The sequence below is a fragment of the Corvus moneduloides genome, chromosome 31 (assembly GCF_009650955.1).
Source record: "Corvus moneduloides isolate bCorMon1 chromosome 31, bCorMon1.pri, whole genome shotgun sequence".
Taxonomy (NCBI): Eukaryota; Metazoa; Chordata; class Aves; order Passeriformes; family Corvidae; genus Corvus; species Corvus moneduloides.
This window is the reverse complement of record NC_045506.1, coordinates 18,535-45,500: the sequence shown is the minus strand read 5'-3', so window position 1 is coordinate 45,500 and position 26,966 is coordinate 18,535. Positions and strand designations below refer to the sequence as shown.

At 51.7% G+C, this 26,966-nt stretch overlaps 2 protein-coding genes across 2 annotated transcripts in view; one reads left to right on the top strand and one right to left on the bottom strand.

The window, feature by feature from the left end:
* The window catches only part of LOC116436928 (zinc finger protein 436-like), a 337,104-nt gene that overhangs the window by 292,105 nt on the left and 18,033 nt on the right, over positions 1 to 26,966 (top strand). The window lies entirely within an intron of this gene.
* LOC116436963 (zinc finger protein 845-like) overlaps positions 13,405 to 26,966 on the bottom strand; it is a 22,481-nt gene continuing 8,919 nt past the window's right edge. The window contains 3 exon segments of the mRNA XM_032094409.1: positions 13,405 to 15,205; positions 20,745 to 21,072; positions 22,394 to 23,427. Of these exon segments, the coding sequence (XP_031950300.1) occupies positions 14,267 to 15,205; positions 20,745 to 21,072; positions 22,394 to 23,427 (2,301 nt within the window). The 3' untranslated portion in view covers positions 13,405 to 14,266.

Here is a 26,966-nt window from a genome sequence, read left to right as displayed (position 1 = left end):
GGACTTCGTGTTGGGCTTCATCTTCCTGGCGCTGGGGCTCGGCTTTCACTTGCTCGAGAAGGTGACGGGGGGTCCCGGGGATCGCATCCCCCCTCCCCCAGAGCGTGTGTGCCCCCCCGGGGCCCCCAGCCCGGTGTCACCCCCTTTGCTCTGCCCACAGAGCTCCTGAGCCGCCGGCGGCCGCAGCCCCTCCCCGTGGCCTCGGGCCCGGCCGGGACCCCCCGCTCCATCCCCGCGCTGATTTTGGGGGGGTCGTGTGTCCCCCCCAGCCCCGCTGTCACTCTGCCCCTGCCCGGCTGCTCCCAGTGTTCCCGGGAAGGCTTCCCAGTTCACCCCAGTGCCGTTTATTGGGGGCAGTGGGAGGGACTCTGGGGAACCCCACGGGGGAGCCGAGATTGGGGGGGCAAAACCGGCCCTGGGATGGATCAGGAATGGGGACCCCCGTGTGTCCCCCCCGTGTCACCCCGCTCTGGGTGCTGGGAGCCCCCGGCTGCGGGTGAGGAGCTCTTGGGTGAGTGGGGAGGGGCGCGGGGACGATGGGAAAGGTGTCTGAGAGGGGGATAAGGGCTGGGGGACAGCGGGAAAGGATTTCCCATGGGAGTCCCTTCATGTCCCCATCACTTGATCTCTTGAGCTGTTCCCTGGGGCTCTTGGGGGAGCAGAACCTCACGGGGGGGTCCCCAAACCCCTGTCCCTCCCTGGGGGTCTCATGGGGGGTTCCTCCCCACCCAGCAGCTGGTGCTGAGGCGGCCGTGGGGCAGAGAGGGGTGGGAAAGGGGTGTCCAGGGGGGTCCCTTGAGCTCCCAACCTGCTGTGGGGTGCTGGGGGCTGCTGGAGGGGGGCACCCCCTGTCCTGTCTCCCACACAGGTGTGTTCCATTCCTGGGGAAAAGCCCACTGGCACTTCCTTGATGACAGCAACTGGGTGAAGTTCATGGACAGGAACATCTGCAACTGGGAGCAGTCTGGGCACAGGGGATACCCCAAAATTTGGAGGTGGGATGGAGTTGTTTTGAGGTGGAATTGAGCTGTTTGCAGTGGGATGGAGTCACTTTGAGGTGCCTTTGATCCCTCTCGGCTTTTGGGGTGCAGAGCTGTGAGGGACTGAAATGTTCCGGGTTAGTGGCTCAAACCATTGGCCACCGGCAACAGCAGCGGGGCCTTTGCTGGCCGTGGGCACAGGGAGCGCCCGGGGGCACAGGGGGGGAGCACCCAGCCCGGAGGGGACGAGCCGGGCCTGGAGCCAGGGAAGGGCAGAGGCCGATGGGAAGCAGATCCGGCCAGGTGGGACAGGGCTTTGGAGCAGGGCAGCGCCCTCCCTTCCACAGCTGGCCCAGCTCTGGGAACCCGCCCGGGGCAGGCCCGGGACATGCACACAGAGGGCTGGAGGTTTCCATCCCCTCGCATGGGCCATGCCCGGCTCAGCTGCGCTGCCGGGAGGGGCAGGGCCATGTCTTAGAAGGGGCCATAAACCATCAGAGCCCCCAAAGTGCCCCGGGATCCACAGTGTGACATCGGACACTGCAAAACTCCCCCGGGGGAGGTGCCTGGGTGTTCACCCAAACCTGAACCTGTGTTAACCCACGGAACTTGGAGTTTCCTGGGCTTCCCCAGCCCCCACGGGATCCAGCCTGGGACCATCACTTACACCAAGGACAGGGACATTGGAACAACCCAAACCAAAAGTTTTGTTGCTGATCCAGGGCTGCTGACTGTGTATCCTTCTACTCTCATACTTCCTTTGCCCTTATACATTTCCTAAGTGTTACTTTTATGCTTTTAATATTACTGGAGATGGTAACCAAAAGGGCTCCAAACCCCCCCCAAACACAGCAACCAAACTGTTCTGAAATAAACCCTACAGAGATATATTTATAAACACAGATCTTTCACTGTTGTTTCACTCTAATCTGCCCCAGGGGAGCCATGAACCAGACCCTGGGTTACCCTCGCCTTTAGGGGCGGGGCGGAACAGGAGCCGGACACGGGGAAACTTCTGGAAGCTGCTGATGGAAGCCACCCCTGGAGGCCCCCTGTTTCCAAAGCCTGGCCATGCAAACCCAGGACACTGGATCCAAACATGGATCACTCAGACGGGGGGCACCAGGGCTCTGCCTGTCGTGGTTTGACGCAGCTGAGCGTCAAGCACACGAAATCTGTTATTTTTCGTAAGGGGAAAATAAGAAAATATTGAGGAAAACTAGAGAGCTGCGAGGCAAAACAGGTTCAAACTTAAACAGTTGCTGTACAAAGAAAAAGTTTATTACCAACAGAATTAAAAGTAAAAGGAAATAACAAGAAATTCAAGCAAACCTCCCCTCTCTTCCAGCACTTCCCTCCTTTTACCCAACTCGCACAAAGGAAGCAGAACATGGGATTTTGGTCAGTGCTGCAGTTCTTGAAAAGTCTCTTTGTTATGCTTAAGGAAAAAAGGGTTTTCTTCTGCATGACGTGGTTCCCAAAGTGCCACCAACAGCAGACCCACCCAGAAAGAAACAATCTGCGGTGGTGTAAAACATCTCTTGGGCGTGCCCAGCCCCTGCCCTGGAGGGATCTCTGCTGAGAGAAGAGATTTTGTAATCGCCCAGCAGGACTCGCTGGAAAGGCAACCACTTCTTTGGTCACGGCGAGAAAAGACAGACCCACAGTCCTTTAGGAGACCCTATGCAGATCCTTTGTAACCCATTGGCCTTTACCCATCCCAGATCCTTTGTAACCCATTGGCCTTTAGCGATCCCCTGTATCCCTATAAAGCCAGCCCTCTGCCCCTGCGAGGAGAGAGAGCTGCTGCCGTCCCTGGCTTTCCCCTTCGCTGGAGTACGGACCAACAATAAAGCTACTCTGTGCGGAACCAGCCACACGAGTGTCTTGCCTCTCTCTCTGGTCTGGCTTGGCCTGGAGGCTGCCCTGCAGAGCTGAGCTGGAATCACGAGCTGATAATCACTAAAGAGCTGACAGTCTCTGCACAGGCCCTCCTGCCAGCAGCTGAGGTAAGACATCGGGCCTCGGGAAGGCGATTCCTTTCGGGACCATCTCCCGGGACCGGGCACCTCTTCCTGGGTCAGAGCCACTGACCCCATCACCAGCTGTAATAATCTCTGCCCTGAAAAATCTCACAGTTCCTTCACACTGCCAGACAGGGGCCATCACATGGGGTTATTAATCTTTTTAAGGATTAATTACTTTGGTCTGAACACAAAGGGTTTTGTAATAAATTCCGAGACTCAATCTGCTAATTACAATTTTATTTATTAGCAGCAAGCAAGCAAGGCAAAAGCAATTACAGCGCTGGGCAGCAGGGGAGTCTCCGCTCCACCAACTGCCGCACCTTTCGCCAGTTCCAGTTCCTTCTTATACAGTCTCTTTTCCGGTTAATGTGTCTTTTTCATGGCATTCTACGCATGTGTGACTTGTTGCTAGGGGGTCTTTTTTTCCTCCTGGTGGTCGCAGAATGAAGGTTAGTAGTCATCCTCCGGTGTCTTTTGGTTGACCTCTCCTTGTATGGTCATTATGCTCAAGGTCCTGGAACTAAAAGCTGATTAAGCAAGTACAGATAGGGATTAGGCAAGCACGTATTTGTCTCTGGCTCTTATCTAGGTATAGGCAGCTGGTTTCCTGCTACTTGATATTTAGTGAACAAAGCATCCTGTATCCTTCACAATCCCCCATTTCTCTTCTTTATTCATTTTTGTTCACTGAATCTTTGTAATTCTTGTTTAGCCAGTTCTAATGTTTTTAAGTTTTCTTCTTCAAGTATTCGTTTATACTTAGCTCTAACAAGCATAAGGTGTGCTGCTTCTAAGCGGCTTCTTATTATAGAAATTAGTTTATTAAATATACATGGTCCAAAGGTGAGTCCAAGCACTAACAAAATTAATGGTCCTGCAATGGTTGAAAGCAATGTAGTCAGCCAGGGGGAATGATTAAACCAGTTTTCATACCAGCTTTGGTATGCTTCCCTGTCTCGTTTCCTTTGTTCTAGCTGTTTTCTTAATTCGTTCATGGTGTTTATTACCACTCCGGTGTGATCGGCATAGGAGCAGCATTCTTCTTTGAGTGCTACGCAAAGACCCCCTTGTTGTAAAAACAGTAAGTCTAGTCCCCTGCGATTCTGTAGGACCACTTCTGACAGTGACCTGACTGACTTGACTAATCCGTCAATTGCTTGCTCTATTTTACTTAAATCTTCGTCTACAGAGATCCTTAGTGCTTTAAACTCTTTTTGCTGGCTAATTAGTGAGGTTATTCCTGTTCCAGCTCCCACTCCTCCTACTGTTAAGAGGGTTGCTATGGTTAGGGTGGTGAAAGGTTCCCTCCTCATCAAGTGGTGTTCAGGGGTGATATGTTGCTTGAAAACATAGTCTTTAGGGTGGTAAGTGGTTCTAGGTATGATGGTTACCTGAATACAATAGTCATGAGTATGATTAAAAACTTCAAGGGACAAACAAGGAGTTATTCCTATGCTTTGGCAGACCCATCTGGTATTGGCGGCCGGGATTAACCATGCTGCTGGCTGTCTCTGCTTCGGATTTTTCACTGTGATGTTGCATAAATGTTTTTTTTCTTCGGGAACAGTACCTACACATCGTCCTTGTCCTGATACTTGGGAAAGTGTTATCCCCTGCTCACTCACTTTGTTCTTTTTCCAAGAGCACTGTTTTGGGTTGCTCTCGTTGAGTCTTTGTGGTTTACTCGTTATTCCGACAGCCTCATAAAAGGGAGGCCTGATATTATAGCATAGCCAACATCCTTCTGTCAGTTCTGGGCTGGTCTTATGCATTACTTTCCATAAGGTGCTGTATTCCCTCAATTCCTTTTGGTCTGATTCAGTTTGATTATAAATAGTCGGTGTTTGAGCAGTGTGGTCTTCCTCTGCCGCTCGATTACCCTGGGACTGAATTTCTATAGGGGGGTCAATAACTACGTTGGGGCCTATGGCTTCAGCACTCGGTGGTATCTCTTCCCTTTTTATCAGAAAGTGCCCACCTCGATCTGTACCGGATTCCCATAATCTGGCTCCCCAGGTTTTTCCTATTGCCCATCCGGAATCCATTTTATTGGTCACATTTATCTGAATTCCGTGACAATTTCCGCCCTGCTTTATTCCTGTGTCTGGCCCTACCTCTGGGGGCTGACACCCGCTGGGCCTCCACCCGACCTTGATATATTTGTCTTTTCCTCCTCCAGGGGAAAACCCAAAGGCTACTGTTTCACAGCCCCAGTATGCACAGTAGTAGTGTCCAGGCCAGTTACAATAGGTTTTCCCTGGGTTAGATGCTGGGCAGAAATAGAATCCTTTTTTGTTCAGGCATGGTTTTACTTGTATAAGATCACAGAGTTGACAACTAAAGCTTGGGTTACTTGGCGTAGTCACTGTTTGTATAACCTTTTGATCTTCCCACCGTATTAATGACCATTTAAATGGTTGGTGTGATAGGGATTCTGTTGCGCTAGCTTCATTTAAATACAATGTAAGCACAAGGAGGGTAATATGCCGGGTCAAGCAACGAGCATCACTAAAGGCGTGGGGAGTACAAAAGTATGTTCGAGGATTCCTCCAATTTACACACTGCGACCTGCCCTCCCTCCAGGGATCCTTGCTCTTAATCTTACTTCTGAGGCATTTCCATGAGCGTAGTTTTATTATCCCATTCTGGGGGTTCTTTCCTCCACAGCTTTCTACTCCTCTGCCTCGCTCGTCGACTCGGTTGCTTCGAGCCACGAGGGGTACCATCTTCTCGGCAGCAAGAGTATTCTTCAGGAGACCCCTGGGGGCAATTCTGTCGCTCTTTTTGCCTCTTAACATAGGAGTCCCAGTTACAGTTCTTAACCTGAGGTGTATCACACCGGATTCCCTTCAGGTGGGTACGACAGGTGCAATGAATAATTTCAACCATAAAGGGGATTGGCTCATTAGGATGATAGCAATAATATTTTGGCTCAATCCCGTATGCAAGGATCTTCCACCATTTTTTAGATTCTTTTTTTATTAATCCTTCATGCACCACCTTATACTTTAAGATCCAATCAGTTAAGTTCCGCTGGAGCGTCCAGCAAGGAATACAAACCCCTCTAGGGGGAACCCTTCGCCTACAGTGACTCCACCACTTGTCCCCGCACACTTTACAGATGTAGCATACAAACGGATAACAGTGACACTTGGGGTCCCCACACTTTATTTTAACATCCGCGCTAGAATTAGTCCTTCCTCAGTATAATATGGTTCCGGTGCATATTCTACTCGATGTTTGCTCATGAATGATTTTTCTTCTGAATCTTTAATGTCAGGTCTCCGGGGTGGCTGGTCACCTGCCACTCGGGGGTTGGGCCCGTCACTGGTCCTTTGATTCTGCTAGCATGCGTCCATCCTTTTTCTGCTGTTCTAACTGCAGTCTCTGTGGTAAGTAATACAAGATAAGGACCTTCCCACAGTGGGAGTAGGGTTGCTTCCTTCCAGGATTTTATCATCACCCAATCTCCTGGCTGTACCCGGTGTAGTTTCAGGTCTAATGGGGGTCTCTGGGCTAGCATTCCCTTTTTCCACAGATTCTCTCTATACTTCATTAAACTTGTGATATACATATTTATATTCTGATCTCTTAGGCTTGGGTGGTCTTGAGGCTCTTCCATATTATAGGGCATTCCATACAACATTTCGAAAGGAGATATTCCCATGTCTGACCTAGGTTGGGTTCGAATGTTCAATAATGCTAGAGGTAGACACTTTACCCATGACAATTTGGTTTCTATCATAAGTTTTGTCAGTTGCTTCTTGATTTCCCCATTCATTCTTTCCACTCTCCCCGAGCTTTGGGGGTGCCAGGGAGTGTGGTAGTCCCATTTTATCCCCATTACTGTCATGATTTCTTTGATCACTCTTGACACAAAATGTGGTCCTCTGTCTGAATCAATGGTTTCTATTATCCCGTATCTTGGGATAATATGTTCTAACAAGGTTTTAATTACCACTTGCGCCGTTGCTCTTGCAGTCGGGAATGCTTCTACATAATGGGTTAAATGGTCCACTATTACCAGTAGGTACTTACATCTTCCAGTTTTTGGCAACTCAGTGAAGTTTAACTGAATGTTGGCGAATGGCCTATATGCTGTAGGCCGTCCCCCCATTAGGGATTTCCTTAGGTTCGTCTTATTTACCTTTAGGCAAATAACACATCCCCTCACTATTTGTTTTGCCAGATCATTTGCTCCGATACACATATACTTAATGGCAAACTGGTCTACCAATGCCTGTGCTCCCCAATGTGTTTTGCTATGCATTCTCTTCATAATTTCCATGGCTAATGATTTTGGTAGTACGATCCTGTCATCTTCTGGGAGTCTCCATTCCCCCTTCGAATTTTCTCTCAATCCCATTTTCTGCATCTTTTCTTTCTCTTGGGCTGTAAAACTATAAATTTGCCAAATTTTACCGTGGAAAAGACAATGCTTAGCCCTTGGTGTCTCACAGGCGCATTCTATAGCATCCATACCCCAATTGTCCCAACAAGCATAGCAAGGAGGGTCCTGTAGATTTCCCCCGCAAGTATGGCACTTCCTTCTCTCAGCTGCTGGATCCTCTTTGGGAGTAGGTCGTAACGCTAATAGTGCGGCCCTTTTTGCTTCCTGATCTGCTGCATTATTTCCCCTGCTTTTGAAGTCCAGCCCTCTCTGGTGTCCTTTTAGATGTACAACAGCGATTCTTCTTGGCCCCCTCAAAGCCCGTAACACTTGTTTTATTAGATCTTGATGGCCTAAGTCCTTTCCCTGGGAATTTATTAGTCCCCGTTCTTCCCATATTGTTCCAAAAGTGTGCACAACCCCATAGGCATACTTAGAATCAGTGTATATTGTTCCTAACTTATTTTTTAATAATTGCAGTGCTCGTAACACGGCATAAAGCTCACAGGCTTGTGCGGACCAGGATCTATTCAATGGTCCTGATTCTATCACCTTAAACTCTTCCCCTCCTATTATTGCATAACCGGATACCCTTTTTCCATTGATTACTCGAGATGATCCATCTACAAACAATTTATCCCCTTCTTCTAATTCTTCCTCTTCAAGATCTGGTCTTATTTTAGTTTGCTCTTCTATGGTTAACAGGCAATCATGGGCCAATTTAGCTTCATCGGGCTCTCCATACAAAAACTGAGCAGGATTTTGTAGCGTTGTCACCTCCAGGGTTAATTTCGGGGAGTCTAATAGGATCCCCTCATACTTTAAGAGTCTGGCGTCAGTTATCCATTTGTCTGCTTTTTGTTGTAGAATTCCTCTAATATTATGAGGGGATAATACCCTTAGTTCTCCATTGAGGGTAATCTTGTTAGCCTCTTCTACCAGGAGAGCACAAGCTACTATTGCCTGCAGGCAGGTGGGCCACCCTTTACTGACAGGATCTAACAATTTTGATAAGTACCCCACAGGTTTCTTTTTTCCAGCCCATTCTTGGGTTAGTACTCCATGGGCCGTTCCATTGTCAGCATTTATAAATAGATAGAAAGGTCTTTTTAAATCCGGTAGGCTCCGGACAGGGGCATTGACTAGATCATGCTGCAATACTCTTAGATGTTGGTCATCCTCCTCGCTCCACTTTATTAAACCCTCTTGGCTTAACTTATCATATGAGAACTTAACCTTGTTACTATAGTTCTCAATCCACTGTCTACAATACCCCACTAGACCCAGTAACTGCCTCACTTGTCTTTTGTTCTTAGGGGGTGGTATGGACAGAATCCCTTTTACTCTTTCAGGGTCTATTTTCTTTTCTCCTTTACTCAGATAATGGCCTAAATATCTCACTTCCTCTTCCACAAATTGTAATTTTGCCTTAGATACTTTTAGTCCTTTAACACTGAGAAAATTCAATAGTCTGATGCTTTCTGCTCGTACTTTGTCCTCTGCTCCTCCTGCAATTAAAAGGTCATCTACATACTGAATGAGGACCACTCCTTCTCTAGTCTGATATTCTTGCAGGATTTGCTCTAAGGCTTGTCCAAATAAGTTCGGAGACTCTGTAAATCCCTGGGGGAGCACTGTCCATCTTAATTGCTGTCTCCTATGTGTTACTGGGTCTTCCCACTCAAAGGCAAAATAGTCTCTACTTTTCTCTCGTCTAGGGGGCATGCCCAAAATGCATCTTTAAGATCAATTACACTATAATACTGATTTTCGGGACCTAATCTGCTCAATAAGGTATAAGGGTTGGCCACTACCGGGAAGCGCGCTACTTTCTTTTATTTATTTCCCTTAGATCGTGAACTAGTCTGTATGACCCATCTGCCTTTCTTACTGGCAAGATAGGGGTGTTAAAAGGGGACATACAAGGTTCTAAAAGACCTTTACTCAGTAGCCTGTCAACTTTGGGTTTTAATCCCCTTTTTCCCTCTGGAGAAATGGGGTATTGTTTGACCCTTATCGGCACCTCAGGATCTTTAATGGTTACCGAGAAGGGAGGTATGTCGAGTCTTCCCACACTCTCTGGGGTGTACCATACTTCTGGATTAATCTTCTCTTCATCCTCCACTCTCAAGGGACAAAGTCTAACTTTTAATTCTTTATTCACTACTTCTACATTAATGCCTATCTCTATAATTAAGTCCCTTCCTAACAAATTATAATCAGCTTCTGGAACTAATAAAAGGCTCCCTATTCCCATTTTAGATCCTGGTTCTACTAATACATTCTTTATAATGGGGACCTCAAAGGGTTCCCCTTTTGCCCCAACCACTTGGGCAGTATCCCAGGAAATTTTGCACCCGGCGGGCAATACTTGTATCGTGGACCGTTCCGCTCCAGTGTCTACCAAAAGCTCAAATTCTTGCTGCTGAGGACCTATCTTAATTTTTATCAAGGGCTCCTGATGTTTCCGTGCCTGCAGCAAATAGAGCCCCTGACCCCTCTAATCTTCTTTAAACATCCTCTCATCCTTCAGCCTTTTTCTGCAGTTTCTCTTAAAGTGCCCTCTATTTCCACAATAAAAACACACATTTACATCCTTTTTCTCTACTCGCGTGTCCCCTCCCCCATTTCTCTGGGGCATTTGACGTGGTCTGCGAGGAGGGGGAGGATCGTTTCCTCGTCTCCCTAACTGCTGCCACCATCATTTTTATTTGTTTCCTGTGATTCTCTTCATCCCTTCTAACATACACTTTTTGTGCTTCTCTCAACAATTCATCTAAACCTCTATCTTGCCAATTTTCTAGTTTTTCCAGCTTTTTCCTGATATCTTCCCATGATTTAGCCACAAACTGTGTCTTTAACAATGCCTGTCCTAGTTGTGTTTCGGGGTCTAAACCCGAGTACATCTGCAGATTCTTTCTCAGGCGCTCTAACCACTCTGTGGGTGTCTCTTCCTTCTTTTGTCTTTCATTGAATGCTTTGTTAATATTCTGCCCTCTAGGCACTGCTTCTCTAATTCCTTGTATTATAATTATTCTCAGATCCTGCATGTGACCTCGGTCTGCCTGCTGCTGGTGATTCCAATTGGGATCCTGCAGAGGCCACTTAGTATCTGCTAAAGGTCCTTGTGCATGTTGTGCGTCCCATATTCGCATTCCTGCCCTCCTAATCATATTCTTTTCCTCAGCCGTAAAAAGAATATTTATGGCCTGTAACTCACCCCAAGTGTATATACTGGGCCCCAAAAACTGGTCTAACCTTTCTGCCACCCCCAGTGGATCTTCCAGGAGGTTCCCCATCTCCTTCTTGAATTCCCGTACATCATTAGAACTAAGGGGTATTGAGATGAATCCTATTGCGGGTTGAGGACCCGGGCCTCCCATGGGCATTTCCCTTAATGGGTATAAGTTATGTTGTCTGGCCCGGCCCCTAGTCATAGGTCCTTGTTCTTCCTCTTGGGGCTCAGGGTTACCTCCCACCCCCTGGGGCTCCCTTAGAGGCGCATTTGGGGGTTGGGGATCCTGAGGGAGTACATAGGGGGGAGGGATCAAAGGGATGTCTTCTTCCTTATTCTTATCTTTCTTTCGCTTTCCTTCCTTAAGGGGAAACAGGAGCACTTCATCCTCAGGTGTTGCTGCCCAAACGCTAGCATAATTACTCTCTTCCTGACTAAAAGGAGTTTTTGTATTCACCCAGGTGTTAAGTTTCTGCTTTACCCATCCTTCAGATGATCCAAACATAGGCCAGAAAACACCCTGGGAAATTTCCTTCTCGCCCCATATTTCTATACAATAATGAATCATTTTAGCTTTATCCTTACCCCCTGTGCTAGGGTAATGTCTCCAATTATCTAACATAAACCCCAGTGGGCTATCTCTACGCACCGGGGGAAGTTTTATGGGTACGGAGGGCTTGCTTTTCCCCTGTCCCATCTTCTGGAGTGCCCTCAAGCACGTCTGTGGTGCAGATTCACTCGCTTCCCCTGGTTCGTGGCTCACGCCCTCGCGGGCAATGAGAACCGCACTACTGAGGGTCCACACTCGCTTGGAGAATCCGAGCTGCCGGTTCCCCTCTCATGCACACACTCGCAGCACTCCAGGATACCCGACCCAGACCGAACGGATCCTTCTGCACAGATACTCAAGCGTCCTGCGTCTTCGTCCGGACGTTTGTGCACAAAATTTACAGGGTCTGCCAGCTTCCTTTGCCTAATGCCTTGAATTTAGGTTCGTCGGTGCAACCGAGGTAGGGATCGGGACCACCAGGGCCGCCGACAGATCGGCGGGGCGCCTCCCCGGTAGAGCTGTTACCCCGCCGTACAAGTTGCATCCGAGTCACAGCACCAATTTGTAATAAATTCCGAGACTCAATCTGCTAATTACAATTTTATTTATTAGCAGCAAGCAAGCAAGGCAAAAGCAATTACAGCGCTGGGCAGCAGGGGAGTCTCCGCTCCACCAACTGCCGCACCTTTCGCCAGTTCCAGTTCCTTCTTATACAGTCTCTTTTCCGGTTAATGTGTCTTTTTCATGGCATTCTGCGCATGTGTGACTTGTTGCTAGGGGGTCTTTTTTTCCTCCTGGTGGTTGCAGAATGAAGGTTAGTAGTCATCCTCCGGTGTCTTTTGGTTGACCTCTCCTTGTATGGTCATTATGCTCAAGGTCCTGGAACTAAAAGCTGATTAAGCAAGTACAGATAGGGATTGGGCAAGCACATATTTGTCTCTGGCTCTTATCTAGGTATAGGCAGCTGGTTTCCTGCTACTTGATATTTAGTGAACAAAGCATCCTGTATCCTTCACAGGTTTTGGGGTTTTTTTGTGAAAGGAAGTCTCTAAAAGCCTCTCAATACTTCTATATAGCCTGGCATAGGCACTTTTCATAATTTTCACGGGCCACGGGTGAACTTTTCATCCTGCCATGTACTCCAAATGGATCCAAGAGACAAACAGTTTGTGATATTACAGTTTCTTACCACGGCCTGCAGGAAGGTTTCTCAGCTGCGCGCGAGAATCGCGGCACCGCCCTCTTTTCTCCCGTCGCCATTTCCAGCTCCGTCCCACAGGACTCGCTTTCTCTTCTCTCTGACTCCGAAGCCGCCACGTTGAAGAGTGTTCTTGTTCGGGCTTTACGGTGGAGAAAGCCTCGCTCCCTTTGTGCTGCTGGCTGCGTGGTGTCCTCTTCAGTTCAGCGCGGAGTGTGCTGGCTGCAGACAGGAGGCTCCGCCGGCTCCCGCTGGCTCCGCCGGCTCCGCGTGGAGAGGAGAGGGACCCGCCGGTCCCAGGGAGCCGCGCCGGATGGGTTTAGCTGTGTGGCAGTCCATGGCTGGCTTTAGCTGCCTGCGGCTCTGGGACAGTTTCCCCCCAGCAGTGACACAGGCTCTGTGCCGCGGCGTTGGGAAAGGAGGGGGTGCAGGGGCCCTGGCCCGGCGGGGCCCGGAGGCTCCAAGGCCCCCCCACCTTCCAGCAGGAGAGCTGGAATAAAAGGAATTCCCGCCTTTCCGTGTGGTCTAAATATGGAAATTGTGAGAAACATCATTAGTCTAAAAGACTGTCCATCAACTCAGGGTCAACCCACCACATCACCTCTAAACCAACCCCGCTACCAAAACCAGGCTGTGCAAGCCCAGTAGAGCCCCAAAACTGGGAACCCAGGTATCCAGGAGCTCAGCTGCACCCCCAAAAGGGGGATGGAGATGTCCAGGGGCTCAGCTGTGCCCAAAAACGAGGCCCCAGCTGAGGGTGTTCTCTGCTTGGCTGAGCGCTGCCTGAGGGCTGGGGCTGCAGTAAGGGGGGACACCCTCCTCCAGCGGGGATGTCCCGCAAATGGGGGACCCCCACAAGCCCCTCACAATCCCCGGGGCTGAGCTGGCCCTTCCTGGATGCCGGGAGACACCAAAACTGCTCTGTCCCTGCCCTCTGCTACTGCACAGGGACAGTGATTTACCAAAATATGAATATCGATCTAATATCGATATCCACCTGAGACGGACAAAAACTCTCTAACAGTTTAAAGTTCGAAAGTGCATGTTTTATTTGGCACCAGGCACTGCGTGGGATGGCTCCCTAAGACACAGGCCCCAATACAAGCAAACATGATACCTTTTATTTCCAAATATTATGAATATCCAAAATACAAATGTATATTCATAACATTAACACCTCCCATTCTCCGCTTCGTATGGAAATGAGCTTAAATCTCATTAAGCAAGCGTAGTGTGTGATCTGAATTGAGTCGGTGGTCTTGAATTGGGTCAGTGGTCCCAAAGAAAAGGAAGTAACATCTTCCTCATTTTGACCTTTTTGCTTCTCTGAGTTTTAACAATTCTAATTACTTTAGTGACCTGTAAGTTTCCTCTTGCATGACTTTTGGATGGGCTCCTACAAAGGGAGGAAATTGGTAATTGTCTTTATTCTATACACCAACTTATCAATGTTTCTGCTCCTTATTCTAAGCACAGCTAAACAAACATGCAAATGACAGATCATCAGTTATTTGGTAATCAGTTACTAACATCTAAAACTCTATTTCAAGTCCAGCTCGCCTAACTATTTTGCTTAACCCTCACTGGGCCCAAGCCTACAACTGAAATCCCAAGCCTATGACTAAAATCTTTGTTTCCTCTAAATCTATGTTTCAACAGGAAATGCAAGGAAAGGCCCAGGAGCTGACAGAAGGAGCGGGAGAGATCCCGCCCCAAGCACCGGCACAACAGAGCCAGCCTGGGCACAGGGAGGGAATTTATTCCCAACCAAATCCCAGCAGCACAAGGAGAAGGCAAAGAAATCTCTCCAACACCTTCCCCCCACCCAGCGCGGATCACCCGGAACGGGGGTCACCAGGGCTCTGCCCAACGGGGGTCACTGGGGATCATCCAACGCCGATCCTCCCACGGGGGATGGAGCTGGAGCAGCGCACGAAGCTCTTCCCGCACTCGGGGCACTCGCAGGGCTTCCCTTAGCGGTGCCTCCGGTGGTGTTGGGTCAAGGCAGAGCTCTGTGAGAAGCTCTTCCCACACTGGGGACACTCGTAGGGCCTCTCCCCGGTGTGGATGCGCTGGTGCCTGATGAGGGTGGAGTTGCATTTGAAGCTCTTCCCACAGTCAGGGCAGCGGAAGGGCCTCTCATCCGTGTGAATCCGCTCATGTAAGAGGAGGTGGGAGCCCCTCTGAAACCTCTTCCCACACTCAGAACACTCGTAGGGCCTCTCCCCAGTGTGGGTGCGCTGGTGTGCCCTCAGTTCAGAGCTCTGGCAGAAGCTCTTCCCACACTGCAAGCACTCATAGGGCCGTTCCCCTGTGTGGACCACCTGGTGCCGGATCAGGTGGGAGCTGCTGGTGAAGCCCTTCCCACATTTCCCACACTCATAGGGCCTCTCCCCAGTGTGGGTGCGCTGGTGTACCCTCAGGTCACAGCTCTGGCTGAAGCTCTTCCAACAATCCAAGCACTCATAGGGCCGTTCCCCTGTGTGGACCACCTGGTGCCGGGTCAGATGGGAGATGCTGGAGAAGCCCTTCCCACATTCCCCACACTCATAGGGCCTCTCCCCAGTGTGGATCCTCTGGTGCCGGATCAGGCTGGAGTTCCATCTGAAGCCCTTCCCACATTCCAGGCACTTGTGGGGCTTCTCCCCACCCTGAGGCTTCTCCCCCACCTCCAAGCTCCCCCTGGATCTCCGGCTGCCTTCCTGGCACAGGGGGGCTCTTTCCTCCTTGGATCTCTCTGGGCTGCGTTTGCAGCCCCTCCTCGTGCGGCATCTCCGGGGCTTTTCCTCCTCCTCCATCCGGCCACGCCTTGGGAATGACAAATCCTGGTTTGGGGGGAGAAACAAGGGGTGAGCGCCTTGGGCTGGGGGTTCCTCCTGCCCAAGGCCATCACAGGGCATCTTGTATCTTTTAAAACCTCCAAAACACCAAGATTCAGCCTAAAATGCCCCGAAACATCAAGACACAGACACAAAACTACCAAAACATCAAGATTCAGACAAAACCGCCTCCAAAATATAAACATTCAGCCCCCACAAAAAAACCAAAGCACCAACATGGAGACCAAGAAACCTCAGAAACACCAAGATTCACCAACGGGAAAATCGTGGATCCCCCTCCCTGATCACCTGCTGCATGGGGGGGGTAACGCTCCTGGGGCTGGGGGGAGGCTGCAGATACAGCGAGTGCTGGAACCTTGCGGTGCCTCCTCTTCCTGCTCCTCCTCCTCCTCCTCCTGTATCCCTACTCTTCCTCACACTCCTCTTCCTCACACTACTCCTTCTCCTGCAGAATCCCACCTGCTGCTCCCACGTCCATCCTTTCACCATTCTGGCCTCCAGCCCTGCTCCTCCAGCCTTTCTCCTCCTCCCCCCAGGCCCAGCACCCACCCCTGGCTCGCTCTGCCCCCCAGAGCTCTCGCATCCCACAGCACCAGCAGGGATGCAGCTGCGGCAGCTCGGGCTGCGGCAGCGCTGGGCTCTCGGCCGCTCCTGCCCGCACTCGGCCCCCGCCGCAGCCACTTCTGCCAGCACAGCACGGGCCGGCCCGGCCTTGGCGCTCCCCCCCTCCCACCTCCCCAAATTCCCCTCGCGGGGGGCGCCAAGGCCGGGCCACACGGGGGCTCCAGCTGGGGAGCGCCGGGCGCTGCGGCTCTGCCTGGCAACTGCTGACTCACCAGCGCCGCGCCTTCTGATTGGCTGAGCGCTGCCTGAGGGCCGCGCCTGCACCAAGGGGGGACACCCTGCTCCAGGGGGGATGGCCCGAAAACCGGGCACCCCCAGCGAACGAACAACAGCAACGCCTCCCTACAAACACATGCTCTCAATCTGCTCGGACACAGCCACACCGACTTGGACACAAGCAAGTGACACCACAAACCATCAGCTCCACAAAATGGTACTGATTGACACACACTGCTGCTCAGCCAAGCTCCTGCTCAATTCCTCAACTTCCAGAACAACAACAAAGCCTGAACACAACCATGGACATCGTGTCCTATACAAAAGGGGACAAGGTGGAGGCAGTTTGCACATTCTCCCAGAGCTAATTAAGGACATGGACGCCCAGCAGGGGTAAAAAGGGAAGTTGAGAAGGGGTCTCAGCAACAGGGGACAGATGGTGTTGGTGTGCTGGGAAGGGATTGGTTGAAGGGAGTGTGCAGGAATATGGTTAAGGCAAACAGCAGCAGGAGGAATCTATGTGGTAAGAAAGGAAAAGGAAGATGGAAAAGAGGAGGAAGAGAAAAAAGTGAGGATTGGGATGCTTTTCAGCACCATCTTATCCTCAGAATTTGGCAGCTGATCCAGATCTCTTCTCTTCCCGCTTTCCAGGACAGGAAAACAAGGAGGTCAGGATTTCAGGGTGTTTCTCTGTGGTGGGGAGCAGCAGGACAGGGCAGCACGGGCTGGGGGCCTGTGGGGAGCTGCGGGGCCGGGCCGGGGCTGTGGGGCAGCCGGGGCTCAGCGCCGGGCACTGCCTGACCCCAACACCCCCCGGGCAGGGCCGGCACTGGCCCCCGGCCCCCAGGAGGCTGCGGAATGTGGAAGGATCAGGATTTTCTTTCATCGATCTTGTTTGGGTCACTGGAGAAACGAATGATTGTGCAGAAAGCTCAGCAGCTGTCAGAGGATGAGCACCCACAGGCACTGAGGGGGCTGCAGGAGAGGCACAAGAAGCCCCTGCAGCACTTGGCCAGAAAGGCTCAGCAGGGGAATGCAAGAAGGGATGAGCAAAAGGCCAAGGTGAAGGCAAAGGCCATGGCAGAGTTTCTACAGCCCCCCAGGGATGAACCGCAGGGCCCAAGGGGGCCCCAGCACCCAGGGGACGGCGGCGGCCACAAGCACCTGGCACAGGCATTGCCCTCCTCGGCACGGCAGAGCCCACCCAAACAGCCCCTGCCAAGGAATCAGGGCTCCAGCTGCAGGCCACAAGGACACTGCAAGCACAGACAGCAGCACCCTCAGCACCAGCAAGTCCACCCCTGATGGACATGGATTGTCAGGGCTCTCAGAGCTCCCAGCACACCAGGGACCCACCGCACCAGAGCCCTTGAGAACATTCAGGGCGCCTCTGGATCGAGACGAGGCCGCTCCTGATGGACACAGGGGCCTCTCGATCCACTCCGAATCTGAGACCTAAGGGGGGAAATTGTCAAGAAGTTCTTTCATTATTCAGGCAATAAGTGGGAAAGATGAGCAGGGGTGTTTTATTCAACCACTATCAGTAGATGTGGGAGATGGGTTTGAAACCCATCAATTTCTGTTTGTTCCTATTTGTGATTGTAATTTACTGGGAAGGGATTTGATGGCTGAAGTGGGAATGCAAATTCATATTGTCAAAGGAGATACAGAGGCTAATGCTGCTGGACCTTGGTGTCAAATGTCTGCCAAGGCCTCTGCTGAAGGGAACCCAGAAGTGTGGGCAGCCCCAGGGAAATAGGCAAAATTAGATATGGAGCCTCTCCAAATTCCTCTGAAGCATCCAGGACAAGTGGTGTCTAAAAGCAATACCCTGTTCCAAGGGAGGCAAGGAAGGGGTTACAGCCTCTTACTGAGGCCCTGCTAAAGGCAGCGCTTCTGGAGCCAGGCATCTCTCCCTACAACACTCCTCTCCTGCCAGCCAAGAAACCCCATCATGGACACCAGAAGGAAAGCACAATTTTCAAGGCTTCAAAAGCAGATTAACTGAGCCTCCTGCCCTGGCCCTCCCAGACAATCGACTCAGACAGGGGAACTCATTTTACAGGAAAGATCCTTCAGGCCGTTCTGGCTGCTTTAGGAACACAGTGGCACCTCCAAATGCCCTGGCACCCCAGAGTTCGGGTCGGGTGGAAAGAATGAATGGAGAAATAAAGAAACACCTTCTGAAGCTGCTGAGAGAAACCAAGATGCCACGGGTATGGCTGCTGCCATTGGCTTTGGCAAGAAGAAGAGCCAGACCCAGGGCAGATATTCAATTATCTCCCCGGGAATTGATGTTTGCAATTCCTCACCCCAGTAATTCCCGACCTAGTGGGGGGTGGAGATCAGGGATGTCTGTTTCAAGCAGTCTGTGGCCACAATCCTGTCTCTTGTGAAATCTCTTCCACAGGAAGCTCGGCTGGCACAGACCCTGCCTTGGGACTTTAAGGGATGTTACACCACTCAACAGAGATGAGCTTAACATCTCAACAGACTGGGAATAGCCCAAAAGATACCCAAAAAGATAACGCCCATCAACAAAACATCAACGCCCATCAGCAAACATCAAGGAACAGCTACCCCAGACACTGCCCCCGGCACAGCTGGAGACCCCTGCTCTGGAAAAGGCTGAGAAGGAAATCAAGGAGTGTGCACCTAATTAACATCAGAGGCCAAGCAATCCGGGGCCAATAGGAAACCAAATACTAAGAACTACCCAACTTGGAACCAATGAACATTAAACCTACGGATTTCTATGGGTTTAGACTGCATAAAGTTGAGGAAAAATTGAGTAAAACTGGTGTGCCATGGAATGATTTTCTCTGCACACCCGGGCTGTGTGTGCATGAAATGATTTCTGTGGCACATCCTCGCCAGAATAAAGTAATGCCTTGACCCTTAACACTAAAAAGGTCTTTGGAGAGTTTTTGTTCTTCCCACAGTTTCGGTGACAAAGTTACAGCATTAGAATGATTTTTCTTAATAATCCTACCTTGATATTGTCAGTTTGGTCTGGGCCAGGGGTGTGACAGTCAATTTTTAGTCTTAGGGGAAGAAGCAGCAAAAATCTTTATTGCTTCCGAGGTTTTTTTGTGTATGTGTGTGCGTGGCTGTTAGTGATGGCAGAAGTTTGGAATGGGTTTTTCGATATCCACCTATAGGTTGAATTTTGCAAAACTGGAAGAGCTTTAAAACTGACCCTTTAACTCCTGAAAAGATCATAGAATATTGGTTGAAAAAAATAAGGAAAGAAACAAAAAAGCCGCTTTTTGGGGAGGGGGGAGAGACACTTGTGAGTCACCTGATGGCTGCCCTGGAGGAGAAGCTTCCTGCCAGGCAGCCAGCAGAGGAGCTTTAGAAATGCAAATTAACTCTGCTGCGGGAAGTGTGCACAATGTCCCAGGCTCTCCTTGCCTGCCACAGGAATTGGGCTGATTCCCTCTGCCCCTCACCCCAAGCTCTGCCTCCCTGCACTGACGGAATTTGCATCGCTAAAGGCAGAGCCCACACTGAGCATCTCTGACTCTGCAACAGAAATCCCTGAAGCTGCAAAGGAAAACAGCAAACGGAGAATGTTGGGAGAACTTCACTCACAAAAGCGGGGGGGAATCATCCCTCTCCCCACTCCAACATCTGCTGGCACTCTCTGTGTTATACAGGGTGGGTTTGACCACTGGGCTGCTTTTGCTGACACAAGGTCAGCGAAATCACTTGGGAATCCAAGGATGTGATGATTAATCAGAGAAAAACAGTCAATTGATGCATCCCTGGCATTTTTGGGAGCGCCCAAAAATGGGGACAAGATGAACGGCCACCAGAACAAATCCTACAACACCATGGAGCAGCCCCTGGGAACCCGAACAAATTCATACCAGGTGCCAGAGAACCCACTGATCATTTCAATGCATCGTTAGATTACAAGCTGTCCTCCAAATCATAACCAAGCACACAGCTCCAGCTCCTGACCTTCTCACCCACCAATCCACTCCCATGAGCAACGCCACATTTCACCCTGGGATGGCATCAGATTGTCTTTCAGCAGAAGGACCAGGAGGTTGTGGAAAATTAAATGACTCAAAGTGCTCTTGGCAAAGAGATGGCCAAGGAAAAGTGGGGAATCAGAGAACAAAGGAAATAAAACTTCACAGAGCCATGAATATCGGATGTTATACAAAGTGGGGGTGCACATTAAGGGGCACATGCAGCAGGCGGATCGGGAAGTCTGTACCTTCCAAGGACCTCAGCCACTGCGGAAAGGGACACGGAGATGCGGCCGGGCAAATCGGCATAAAAAGGAGGCTGCGTCCTCCAACACTTGGACAGACCCCACGGGAAATGCCCCGTGGCCTCTCCCTTTGTCCGGGAATAAAGTTACTTTTACACGACTCCTCCGCCTCCTCTGGGGACACAAACCTCTGGCCACGGGAACTTTCCCGCACACTGCCGGCCACGGGGCAGCCACCTCTGTCCTACCCACAGCAGCCGGGACGAGCCAGCGCTGCTCCGGCACCGGCTCCTGCCGAGGCAGCAGCGGGAAGGAGACCGCGGGCAGCCGCTCCCGCAGCGCCCTCACGCCAGGGCGAACACGGCGCCCACACGGCACAACGAACCCGCCACAGCCCCCTGCCGCCCCCTCCGCCCGCAGCCAGCCCCGAGCCCCGCCAGAACCGAGCGCGGCTCCCACCTGCGCTGGGGCCGCCTCCGAGCTCCGCCGCCGCCTCACCGGGCTCCGGCCGCCGCCGCCGCTCCCGGGCCCGCACAGACGCTCCGCCAATGGCGCCTCTGCTGCGCCACGGCCGCCCTGCCGGCGGCTCCGGGCCCGGGCTGCTCCCCGCTCCGACCAATCAGCGCGCCAGAACCACGACTGACGGCAGCACCGCCCAATCGGAGCGAGGGGCGGGCTCTGCACACGGCCCAGCCCCGCCCCGCGCTCCCAGCGCCCCCCGGGCTGCGTGAGGGGAAAGCCGCAGCTGAGGAGCAGCCCTGGAACGGGCCCGGCCCGAGCCGCCATTCAGCTGAGAAGAGAAACAAAGCTCTCCGCTGCTCCCGGCCCGACCTGCCCAGCCCTGCGTGTCGGGTGCCTCCGGCTCCTTGGGAAGCCCTGCAGCCTCGCTACTGCCGCCCCTAATTCGGAGCCTCAGTGCATGGCTTTGATTTCCCCGAGAAAGGGAAAACCGCCCCAAACCCCTTTGGCTGAGTGCACGAGGGGAGAGATTTGTGGCAGAAAACTCCCAAAGTCGTTTATGCCCAGCTTGGGAAGAACAACCCAAACCAAGCGGAGCTGGGACCCCCCAGCAGCGCCTCTCTGCCGCCCCAGCTGAAGCCCTCGCTGGCTGCTCCAGGCTGGATGGGCAGACTGGGAGCACTGGGAAGGGGCCCCGGCTCGGGGCGCAGCCCCCGGGGCAGCCCCACGGCCCCACGGCAGCTCCAAGGCTCCGCCAGCCGGGATGGAACGTGGGAGGGGGAGCAGGGCAAGGGCCGGGGCTGTCGGTGCCCAGGGGACACAAGGGACAGCGAGGGCACTGCACAAGCATTTCATGCAAAAGATAAAATCATAAGGAAGACAAAAGCAACAGCAACAGTGGCACCATAGCCCAGGGCCACACAGGAACATGTCCCATTGCAGTGGGGGGACGCTGGCCCGATGTCAGGTACCCACCACAGCCGCTCTCTCCCTGCCCTCCACAGCTGGACAGGGGACAGAAAATTTAACCAAGGGCTCATGAGCTGAGATGAGGACCGGGAGAGATCCCTCATCAAACACAGTTACAGGCAAAACAGGCTCGAAACTGGAGATACGAATTGAATTTATTGCTAACAAACTCAGAATAGGATAATGAGAAGAAGACTTTTAAAAATGCCTTTCCCCCACACCTCCCTCCATCCAGTTTTACCTCCTCCAGCGGGAATGTCCCACAAACAGGGAACCCCCACAAGCCCCTCACAACCCCCGGGGCTGGGCTGGCCCTGCCTGGATGCCGGGAGACACCAAAACCGCTCTGTCCCTGCCCTCTGCTACTGCACAGGGACAGGAAATGCAAGGAAAGGCCCAGGAGCTGAGAGAAGGACCGGGAGAGATCCCGCCCCGAGCACCGGCACGGGCACAACGGAGCCAGCCTGGGCACAGGGAGGGAATTTATTCCCAACCAAATCCCAGCAGCACAAGGAGAAGGCAAAGAAATCTCTCCAACACCTTCCCCCCACCCAGCGCGGATCACCCGGAACGGGGGTCACCAGGGCTCTGCCCCACGGGGGTCACTGGGGATCATCCAACGCCGATCCTCCCACGGGGGATGGAGCTGGAGCAGCGCACGGAATTTCCCTTAGTGGTGCCTCCGTTGGTGTTGGGTCAAGGTAGAGCTCTGTGAGAAGCTCTTGCCACACTCAGGACACTCGTAGGGCCTCTCTCCGGTGTGGATGCGCCGGTGGCTGATGAGGCTGGAGCTTTGCTTGAAGCCCTTCCCGCAGTTGGGGCAGCGGAAGGGCCTCTCCTCTGTGTGAATCCGCTGGTGCACAAGGAGAGTGGAGCTGGTCTGAAACCTCTTCCCACACTCAGAACACTCGTAGGGCCTCTCCCCAGTGTGGATATTCTGATGTTGAATCAGGTTCGAGCTCCACCAGAAGCCTTTCCCACATTCCCCACACTCATGTGGTCGTTCCAAGGTGTGGATCACCTGGTGTTTCATCAGGTGGGGCCTCTGCCTGAAGCCTTTCCCACATTCCCCACACTCATAGGGCTTTTCCCCAGTGTGGATCCTCTGGTGTTCCCTGAGCTGGGAGCTGTCTCTGAAGCCCACCCCGCATTCCCCACACTCATAGGGCCTCTCCCCGGTGTGGATCCTTTGGTGGCTGACCAGGTGGGAGCTCTGGCTGAAGCTCTTCCTGCATTCCCCACACTTATAGGGCTTTTCCCCAGTGTGGATCCTCTGGTGTTCCCTCAGCCTGAAGTTCCATCTGAAGCCCTTCCCACATTCCAAGCACTTGTGGGGCTTCTCCCCACCCTGAGGCTTCTCCCCCAGCTCCGAGCTCCCCCTGCATCTCCGGCCGCCTTCCCGGCACAGGGGGGCTCTTTCCTCCTTGGATCTCTCTGGGCTGCGTTTGCAGCCCCTCCTCGTGCGGCATCTCCGGGGCTTTTCCTCCTCCTCCATCTGGCCACACCTTGGGAATGACAAATCCTGGTTTGGGGGGAGAAACAAGGGGTGAGCGCCTTGGGCTGGGGGTTCCTTCTGCCCAGGCTCATCTCTGGGAGTCTCCAGGGCTTTTGTGTCCATAAAAACCCCAAACCACCACAATTCAGCCCAAAAAACCCTCCCAGCACTTCCCCCTCTCTGATCTCTCCACTTTGGTGTTCTGGGGCTCTCCTTTCCCTGGCCTCATCAGGGTCCCGTGGCTCCCTGGTTTCCCCCCTCTCTGGGGTCTCGCTCAGGGATGATCCAGGGATTTTGGAGGTCCCAGGGGTCCCTTCTCCCTGATTCTCTGCTCCAGTCTTCCAGCAATCCCAGGGGTCCCCCCTCTCCCCTCGCCCCACCCCGGGGCTCCCGGCGTTCCCCTCCACCGCTCTCCCGGGGGGTCCCCAAGACCAATGTCCCCCTCCCACCCCCACACCGGGATGAAGCCCCCAAAATATCCCCCGAAGGGCCATTTGCGGCTCAGCTTTGGGGTCCTGCAGGATCCAAACATCGCCCCCCCTCCCCTGCCCCAAAATGAAACCCTCCCAGGGACCCACAAAGAGATTTGGGGCTCCATTCTGGAAGCTGTGAGCTCCAAACACCCCCCAAGAGAAAACACCACTCGGGGAGCCTGTCACAATCTGCTAATACAAGTGAGGGTCGTGATGGTTCGTTCATCCATCTCAGAGTGTAAAAGGACACAAGAGATTTCAGTTTTAATCAGAACAGTGCACCTTTATTAAGTGCCCACAACACGATAATACGACAGAGGAGAGAGAGAGATAAAGAAAACAAAGTAAAAAGAGTAGAGAGGAAGAAGGGGAGGAATAGCTACCAACAGATGGACAAAGTCCTTGTGGTCTCCTGCCAATAGATTCGTGTTCTTTCCGTGGGGAGATCTCGTCTCGGTTAATTTAGAAAGTCCCTTTATAGCCCTTTTCAGAAGTGAGGGGCAGCTGGCCAAGAGCTGGGGAAACCTCCAGCCGTTGTTATGGGGCCCGTTGCTTTGGGAAGCACGTACAGGACAGGTGTACAGGACTGATGCCATGAAGATTTTTGCCTTTTCTTTTATACCCCTGTTATACGTTTTTACAACTTCTGTATTCCTAGTGCTTTTTGCCTACATTCTTGGACTTGTTTGTCAAGCTAAGAGACTAAACATTTTAGAAGCTTCGTAGCTAGGGATCAGTGTGCCCCAGACCCCAAGGTCCTCTCCAAAACATATTCTGTAAACCAAGATAGAACCATCCAGGGGAAGGTTCCTTGGGGAGGGGGCTCACTTGAGCCTCTTATTGGGGAATCTTTGATAGATCTGCTAATTAGTAAAACCTATAATGTTATATCCAATGTTGGGGGGGCAGAGACAAGAGAGATAGACTCTGTGGGGTGCATCTCGATGCATATGACCTGGACGTGTACACCTAAGGATCCTTAAAAACAAATACCAAGGTAAAATCCCTTTTCCCCTTCTAACTGTGTATGCCTCTTGATTTTAAGACCAGGAAAAGGCATCAGGACAGGTCATTCCTTTCCATTTCAGCGCAGTCCTTCCTGCCTGGGCAGCGAGAACGGCGCAGTCCATTGTGACCTGCATCAATTTCCAGACACTCCACCTCAGCCAGGCCAGGCCTCCTGTGTTCAGTCTCTGTCCCTGGCGATGATCGTGAGGCAGATGAGGGATCTTCGGACCGTCTCTTACAGACCCCCCGAGGGATTTGGGGCGAGCTCCCCCTCCCCGCTCACCTGCGGGATGCTCCCGGGGCCGCGGCGGACAGAGCGGGCTCCGACCCCGCGCTTCCCCTGCTGCTTTTCCTCTTCCTGCTCCTCCTCTGCCTCTCTCGCTCCTCTTCCTCCCGCTCCTCCTCCCCCGCCTCCTCCTCCTTCCTAATCCCTTCCTAATCCCTTCTGCTCCTCTCTCTGGGCCCTTCTCCTGCTCCTTCCTCATCATTTGGGGATTTTTTGGGGGAAGGGCGTTGTCCCAATCTCCTCTTTTTTCAGGGTTGTTCCCCTTTCCCACAATTTTCGGGGTTTGCAGTAGCCAAACTCCTCTTTTCCCATGATTTTAGGGCTCTGGGTTTTCCTCAACTGCCCTGTTCCCAGGATTTTGGAGGGTGCTGGGAGTGCCCAGACCCCCCTGATCCCAGGATTTTTAGAGACTGAGGTTATTCAAACTCCTCTTTTTCCACCTTTTTGGGGCTCTGGGAGTGCTCAACCCCCCCTTTTCCTGGAATTTTGGGGGTCTGGGAGTGTCAAAACCCCCCTCTCTTGGGGTGACTTTATGATGTGTATCCCATATCGCTGCCCTATGCCCAGAAATTAATTCTTGCGCCTTTCTATGCCTCTAAACTGAGCCTGAGAGGGGGAAGGAAAAACTGAGCAAAACTTTTCCAAAGCAGTTTGCAGCTTGTTCAAGGTCACACACAGATAGCAACTGGTTTTTCCAGCTGCGGCAGGGGAGTGAGGAAGCACCCGGCTTGCTGCTTCCCGGTCAGCTTTTGGCCAGTTTCAGCTTCTTTTTCTCCGAAGGGAGACTGAGAGTTGAACTTTTTTTTTCCCTCCCCTGGAATTTTGGATTTTCTATCTTTTCTACTGGACTGCTTCAATATCAGAGCACATCGGGAGGACTTTCCATTGGGCACAGAGGGCCTGGCCCTGGGCCAAGCCCCAGCTCCGAGGAGACCAAAGGGAGGACTCGAACACTTTCCCAGGTTTTTCCTCCACAGTGAAAGATTTTATTATTTAGCATTATTTTCCTTTCCCCATGTGCTTGTTAAATAAATAGTTTTTATCTCCTTCACTTTCCTTCAAGGAAAATTTATTTTTTCCTGAACCTGGTGGGGAAGGGGTGGTGACCTGACTTCTCTCAGAGGATATATTTCTGAATTTGGCCAAACCATCAGAAATTTAGTGGCGCCCAACTGCATGGCTCAAAGGAATGTGAAAACCTGTAGTAATTACATTTTGGTTTGAATTTATTTATTCTGTGTTGGGGTAAAATAGTCACCATGTTGGTTGAGTTCATAATGTCTCTCTGGCTTGATGTACTCATGTCTTTCTGGTCCTTAGGCTTCATTGAGATACTGGTGGTTTTTTGGTCCCTAGGGTTGTTTGCCTATCCACAACTTGCTCCAATCTTGTCCCTGATATGTAAATTTTACAGAGGAGGGAGACGAATCAGGATTTCTATCTCGTTGTGCTCAGTGATAATGATTTATAAGAAGTTGACAGAGGTACAGGCAGCTGTTCAAAGTGTGTATGATAAGTGGTTTCTCCGTCCTAACCCCAGTCCTAGCTTCAGTAGCCTGTTTTGGGAATTTATTAGTAATTGCACCTGGATTGTTAGAGGAGGAGGAGACGGGGTTTCCCTTCCCTTTAAATTTGATAGGTTATCTTTTGAGAGTATTCAGTTTCCCCTGGATGTTAAAGACACCATCCTCCTGGTATTTTATCTGGTAATCTTCCTCCATGTAATTCACAGCTTGTCTAGAATGAGAGCTCAGATTTCCAGGGTGACTGATGAGACACCTGACCCAGAGGTGGAAAATCCTGAGTGGTGTGGGGAATAGGAGGATATAGGCCAAACCCTGAAGAAATTCTCTGACCCGACAGTTTGGGATTTCCCATCTGAACAAATTCAGAAACCAGCTGAGGTGGGGAAATATCTGAAAGAGAAACAGTGAAAATTCGGAGAAAAGGTTTTTGCAATATGTTGGGCTTTGGCATATGCCTGTGGCACA